This window comes from Abramis brama (genome assembly GCF_963993115.1).
Source record: "Abramis brama genome assembly, chromosome: 22".
Lineage (NCBI taxonomy): Eukaryota > Metazoa > Chordata > Actinopteri > Cypriniformes > Leuciscidae > Abramis > Abramis brama.
The window spans coordinates 34,700,875-34,708,374 of record NC_139984.1 but is presented as its reverse complement, the minus strand read 5'-3'; the positions used below and the strand labels follow the sequence as shown (position 1 = coordinate 34,708,374).

The following is a 7,500-nucleotide window of genomic DNA, read 5'->3' as shown; positions in this document are numbered from 1 at the left end:
CCGGTCAAACTCTGCTCTATTGAGGCGTACACTACCGGTCAAACTCTCCTCTATTGAGGCGTGCACTACCGGTCAAACTCTCCTCTATTGAGGCGTACACTACCGGTCAAACTCTCCTCTATTGAGGCGTGCACTACCGGTCAAACTCTCCTCTATTGAGGCGTACACTACCGGTCAAACTCTGCTCTATTGAGGCGTACACTACCGGTCAAACTCTCCTCTATTGAGGCGTACACTACCGGTCAAGCTCTGCTCTATTGAGGCGTACACTACCGGTCAAACTCTCCTCTATTGAGGCGTGCACTACCGGTCAAACTCTGCTCTATTGAGGCGTGCACTACCGGTCAAACTCTCCTCTATTGAGGCGTACACTACCGGTCAAGCTCTGCTCTATTGAGGCGTACACTACCGGTCAAACTCTCCTCTTTTGAGGCGTACACTACCGGTCAAACTCTCCTCTATTGAGGCGTGCACTACCGGTCAAACTCTCCTCTATTGAGGCGTACACTACCGGTCAAGCTCTGCTCTATTGAGGCGTACACTACCGGTCAAACTCTCCTCTATTGAGGCGTACACTACCGGTCAAGCTCTGCTCTATTGAGGCGTACACTACCGGTCAAACTCTCCTCTATTGAGGCGTACACCGGTCAAACTCTCCTCTATTGAGGCGTACACTACCGGTCAAACTCTGCTCTATTGAGGCGTACACTACCGGTCAAACTCTCCTCTATTGAGGCGTACACTACCGGTCAAGCTCTGCTCTATTGAGGCGTACACTACCGGTCAAACTCTCCTCTATTGAGGCGTACACTACCGGTCAAACTCTCCTCTATTGAGGCGTACACTACCGGTCAAACTCTGCTCTATTGAGGCGTACACTACCGGTCAAACTCTCCTCTATTGAGGCGTACACTACCGGTCAAGCTCTGCTCTATTGAGGCGTGCACTACCGGTCAAACTCTCCTCTATTGAGGCGTGCACTACCGGTCAAACTCTGCTCTATTGAGGCGTACACTACCGGTCAAACTCTCCTCTATTGAGGCGTACACTACCGGTCAAACTCTCCTCTATTGAGGCGTGCACTACCGGTCAAGCTCTGCTCTATTGAGGCGTGCACTACCGGTCAAACTCTCCTCTATTGAGGCGTGCACTACCGGTCAAACTCTGCTCTATTGAGGCGTACACTACCGGTCAAGCTCTCCTCTATTGAGGCGTGCACTACCGGTCAAACTCTGCTCTATTGAGGCGTACACTACCGGTCAAACTCTCCTCTATTGAGGCGTACACTACCGGTCAAGCTCTGCTCTATTGAGGCGTACACTACCGGTCAAACTCTCCTCTATTGAGGCGTACACTACCGGTCAAACTCTCCTCTATTGAGGCGTACACTACCGGTCAAACTCTGCTCTATTGAGGCGTACACTACCGGTCAAACTCTCCTCTATTGAGGCGTACACTACCGGTCAAGCTCTCCTCTATTGAGGCGTACACTACCGGTCAAACTCTGCTCTATTGAGGCGTACACTACCGGTCAAACTCTGCTCTATTGAGGCGTGCACTACCGGTCAAACTCTGCTCTATTGAGGCGTGCACTACCGGTCAAACTCTCCTCTATTGAGGCGTACACTACCGGTCAAGCTCTCCTCTATTGAGGCGTACACTACCGGTCAAACTCTCCTCTATTGAGGCGTACACTACCGGTCAAACTCTGCTCTATTGAGGCGTACACTACCGGTCAAACTCTGCTCTATTGAGGCGTGCACTACCGGTCAAACTCTGCTCTATTGAGGCGTACACTACCGGTCAAACTCTCCTCTATTGAGGCGTACACTACCGGTCAAGCTCTGCTCTATTGAGGCGTACACTACCGGTCAAACTCTCCTCTATTGAGGCGTACACTACCGGTCAAACTCTCCTCTATTGAGGCGTACACTACCGGTCAAGCTCTGCTCTATTGAGGCGTACACTACCGGTCAAACTCTCCTCTATTGAGGCGTACACTACCGGTCAAACTCTCCTCTATTGAGGCGTACACTACCGGTCAAACTCTCCTCTATTGAGGCGTACACTACCGGTCAAACTCTCCTCTATTGAGGCGTACACTACCGGTCAAACTCTGCTCTATTGAGGCGTGCACTACCGGTCAAGCTCTGCTCTATTGAGGCGTGCACTACCGGTCAAGCTCTGCTCTATTGAGGCGTACACTACCGGTCAAACTCTCCTCTATTGAGGCGTGCACTACCGGTCAAGCTCTGCTCTATTGAGGCGTGCACTACCGGTCAAACTCTCCTCTATTGAGGCGTGCACTACCGGTCAAACTCTGCTCTATTGAGGCGTACACTACCTGTCAAACTCTCCTCTATTGAGGCGTACACTACCGGTCAAGCTCTGCTCTATTGAGGCGTACACTACCGGTCAAACTCTCCTCTATTGAGGCGTACACTACCGGTCAAACTCTCCTCTATTGAGGCGTGCACTACCGGTCAAGCTCTGCTCTATTGAGGCGTACACTACCGGTCAAACTCTCCTCTATTGAGGCGTGCACTACCGGTCAAACTCTGCTCTATTGAGGCGTACACTACCTGTCAAACTCTCCTCTATTGAGGCGTACACTACCGGTCAAGCTCTGCTCTATTGAGGCGTACACTACCGGTCAAACTCTCCTCTATTGAGGCGTACACTACCGGTCAAACTCTCCTCTATTGAGGCGTACACTACCGGTCAAACTCTCCTCTATTGAGGCGTGCACTACCGGTCAAACTCTGCTCTATTGAGGCGTGCACTACCGGTCAAACTCTGCTCTATTGAGGCGTACACTACCGGTCAAACTCTCCTCTATTGAGGCGTGCACTACCGGTCAAACTCTCCTCTATTGAGGCGTGCACTACCGGTCAAACTCTGCTCTATTGAGGCGTGCACTACCGGTCAAACTCTCCTCTATTGAGGCGTACACTACCGGTCAAACTCTGCTCTATTGAGGCGTGCACTACCGGTCAAACTCTGCTCTATTGAGGCGTGCACTACCGGTCAAACTCTGCTCTATTGAGGCGTACACTACCGGTCAAACTCTGCTCTATTGAGGCGTACACTACCGGTCAAACTCTCCTCTATTGAGGCGTACACTACCGGTCAAACTCTACCGGTCAAACTCTGCTCTATTGAGGCGTACACTACCGGTCAAACTCTCCTCTATTGAGGCGTACACTACCGGTCAAACTCTCCTCTATTGAGGCGTGCACTACCGGTCAAACTCTCCTCTATTGAGGCGTGCACTACCGGTCAAACTCTGCTCTATTGAGGCGTGCACTACCGGTCAAACTCTGCTCTATTGAGGCGTACACTACCGGTCAAACTCTGCTCTATTGAGGCGTACACTACCGGTCAAACTCTCCTCTATTGAGGCGTGCACTACCGGTCAAACTCTCCTCTATTGAGGCGTGCACTACCGGTCAAACCTCATCCAGGCGTATATCCCAGTGAAACGCTTCTGGAATGCGAACAAATGTGGGCGGGGCTTGATTGTGTCCGTGGGGAATTGAAATGCATGTTTATCTGTGAGACGCGTGTGGAGGTTGTGTTCGTAACTGTCGCCGCTGTCGGAATCACCACTGGCTGGTAGAATAAGAACAAATAAAACTAGTCGATTCACTTCTTTTTAATGAAATCTGGTGATGGCAGTGATGTAATAAACAAACCCAAACTCCTCAATCCGTTTGAGGATGGTTTGAGTAAATTATGACAGAATGATCATATCTGCGTGAGCTGTCACTTATGTAATGATATGCTGGTAGGTTGATCAGTAGCAGTAGATCAGTGTTGTTGATTTTGTTGTTGTTTATGATGTTTATGATGTTGATGATGATGTTGATGATGATGTTGATGATGTTGTTGTTGATGATGTGTGTATTGTGTTCCTCCAGTGCCGTTTAAGCTTCAGGAGGGGGAAGTGCGGATCATTTCTGTCTCTCAGTGTCAGTCTTACTTCAACATGAAGACCATCACGTCACGCATGCTCTGCGCCGGATACGAGGCGAGAACCATCGACTCCTGCATGGTGAGTGTGTGTGTGTGTGTCATCACGGTGACATCATGAGTGTTTTTCGTCACGTGACATAACTGTGTGTGTGTCGTCACAGTGCCATCATGAGTGTGTGTGTGTCGTCACGGTGACATCATGAGTGGTGAGTGTGTGTCGTCACAGTGACATCATGAGTGTGTGTCGTCACGGTAACATCATGAGTGTGTGTGTGTGTGTGCAGGGTGACAGTGGTGGGCCGCTGGTGTGTGAGGAGGACGACGGCCGCTGGTCTCTGTACGGTTTGACCTCCTGGGGCTCCGTGTGTTTCTCTAAGGTCCTGGGCCCCGGGGTCTACGCCAACGTCACTCACTTCACCCAGTGGATCGAGAGACAGATCTACCTGCGCACGTTTAGCCTGCTCTAGGTGCACACACACTCTCTTACTCACACACACACACACACACACTCACACTCTCTTACTCACACTCACACACACACACACACATACACACACACTCACACTCTCTTACTCACACACACACACACACACACACACACACATACACACACACTCACACTCTCTTACTCACACACACACATACACACACACACACACACACACACACACTCTCTCACTCTCACACACACACACACACACACTCTCTCACTCACACACACACACAAACTCTCACACACACACACTCTCTCACTCACACTCTCTTACTCACACACACACACACACACACACACACACATACACACACACTCACACTCTCTTACTCACACACACACATACACACACACACACACACACACACTCTCTCACTCTCACACACACACACACACACACTCTCTCACTCACACACTCTCACTCTCTCACACACACACACACACACACACACACACACATCATTCCACACGCTCGTCTGGACTGTCTCACACCACATGCTTCCTGGTGTTACTCGGCTCGATCCTCAAGAGGGCGACAGTTTCCTTCACATCTGTCCATAAATCAGATGTTTATATTCAGGATCTGCTGTAAACATGTGGACAGTTAAACTCTCCTGTTCCAGCAGATGTTGCTCCGCTGGGAGAGAAGCTGACCACAGACTCACAGACTCGCGTACACGACCTGTCACATGATCACCCTTATAAACACCACAGAGTTTCTGCTGTTACACCACAGGCCCGTTCACACCGAGGGCAATAACGATAACGATAACGATGTAGTTCTAACAATCGTTCTCAGTATTAAAGAATAGCAGAGTTCACACCACAGCTATAGCGATAACGATATAGAGAAACGATATTGTTGGGATCACTTTCAGAAAGATTTTTTCTTCCAGCTGTCGAATGATAAAACACTGACAGCCAATCAGAATTCGCTCGAATTTAAAGGACTCGCGCATTTAAAATGTCAGACGACATTGTGGAGAAGTCGCCGAGGTCCAGAAAAATCCACCGTTTCACAAATCAAACCCGTTTTCAAGAAAATGGATGTGGAAAACATCGTTCATACCCTCTGAATAAACGCTGAGAGGTTTTTCCTCAGGTATCAGCGCTCGCTTCGACATGTCCGGCTTCCTCTGAAGTTGCGGTGAAAAAGACTAGGTGTTGTTTTTATTCCACTATATTGACTGGATTATTAGCTGGATTACACTAGCTTCACTCGAAACACAGCATGCTGAGGACATCTGCTGGTCAAAGCCTGTAAGTGCAGCAGAAACATGTTCAATGACGTCGTACACTCTGAAACCGCAGCTTAGAATAAACAGACCGTTATCGTCCGTTGGTGTGGACGCAAATATAGTTATCGTTATAGTTATAGTTATCGTTATAGTTATCGTTCTTGGTGTGAACGGCCCTTACATCTATAAACAGCCATAGTGAAATATATACTGATAATTATTATTACTTGGATTGTCGTGATAGATGAACAGCCTTAGCTCAAACTCAGCGCTCGCAACGCAAAGGTCATGGGTTCGAATCCCAGGGAAGGCAATGTTGCTTGAATTCAATGTGAGTCGCTCAAATGCATAAATGTAAATACAGTCAAACCTAAATATATTCAGACTCCTTCAACATTTCTCACATTATCAGTTTATTCGCTATAGTTTAGAGAATGCTAATAAAATATGAGCAGAACTCAGTTGATATTTGACTGGTTTTGTCCGTCCTTCTGTTAGACTGTCTCACACATGAATTATGTTGAATATCTGTCAGCTGTTAAATTTAACTACACAATTAGATAATACCAGTTTAGCTCAACCAATCACCAAGCAATGCTTCATTTTGTTCAGTCTGTGTGTGAAAAGAGCATTAGCAATTAAAGAAAACACACTTCAGCAAAACATGATCAGCTCAAAGTGTCCGAATCATTCATTCATAAAGAATGTTTGGGTATAATATGTCACAGTTTACTTTATTCTGCTCTCCTCACTTACACTAATGAACTATAGTGTCCTGATCACACTAGTGAAAAATGATATCTGGTGTCTGAATAATGTTTGGTTTGACTGTATATCAGTAATTACCCAGAAGTCAAAGCGCAGCTGTGTGTGTCACTATAGACGTCTAGTGTTTTATTACGCTTCATAAAGCCTGTTGTGTAGATGAACAGGTCTGCAGCGTGTGTGTGTTCTGTGGTTGTGTGTGAATGTTGCCGAACACACGTCACCGTCTCACACCAGGTCAAAGGTCAAAGGGCTCCTGCTGCTCACCTTCCTTTCCTCTGCTGCTATTGGTCGGTTTTGTAAATGACCGGGACCGTGGAAAGCTCTCAACCAATGATATTCTGTTATGGTTTTGTGTAGTGAATGACATCAGTGTGTTTCTGCAGTGCTTCTCTTCTCGTGTGTTAAACGTGTGTGTGTGTGTGTGTGTGTGTGTTGTAGTGGTATTCTCTTCACGTCACGTGTGTCAAAGTGCTTTTAGTGCAACATTCCGTCCGTTCTCATTTTTTAAAGACTATTTTTCTACTGATTTTGAGCACATGAAGCAGTGAAGCTGAACTCTGATGTACCGTGTTTTTAATGCTCTGTAAATACAGTTGTGTAAAAATGTGCATTAAAGATTTCTATCCATTACATGAACTCCAGATTCATCATTCTGTCTGTGATCGCATTCATTCTGAGTAAACTTTATTATATTTTTATATATCAGCTTTGTAAAGTAGTTTTTCGAGGCTCTGAAGACCAAATTAAAGAGCAGATTTCTGCATATAAGACGTAATGGTAACACTTTACAATCAGGTTCATTAATTAACATTAATGTGTTAACAAACATAAACTAACAGTGATACATTTGTTACAGTATTTATTAATCTTTGTTAATGTTAGGTTATAAAAATCCAGCTGTTTGTTGTTAGTTCATGTTAGTTCACAGTGCATTAACTAATGTTCACTAATACAACCTTTAATTTTAATAATGTATTAGTAAATGTTGAAATTAATATTAACTAAGATTAATAAATGCTGTAGAAG

At 46.5% G+C, this 7,500-nt stretch overlaps 1 protein-coding gene across 2 annotated transcripts in view; it reads left to right on the top strand.

Moving 5' to 3' along the window:
- Positions 1–7,104, top strand: part of corin (corin, serine peptidase) — a 40,653-nt gene extending 33,549 nt beyond the window's left edge. For both annotated transcript variants that reach the window (XM_084098108.1, XM_084098107.1), the window contains 2 exons: positions 3,921–4,054; positions 4,260–7,104. In XM_084098108.1, the coding sequence (XP_083954234.1) occupies positions 3,921–4,054; positions 4,260–4,442 (317 nt within the window). In that variant the 3' untranslated portion in view covers positions 4,443–7,104. The remainder of the gene's footprint in view (positions 1–3,920; positions 4,055–4,259) is intronic.
- The last annotated feature ends 396 nt before the right edge of the window (positions 7,105–7,500 follow it).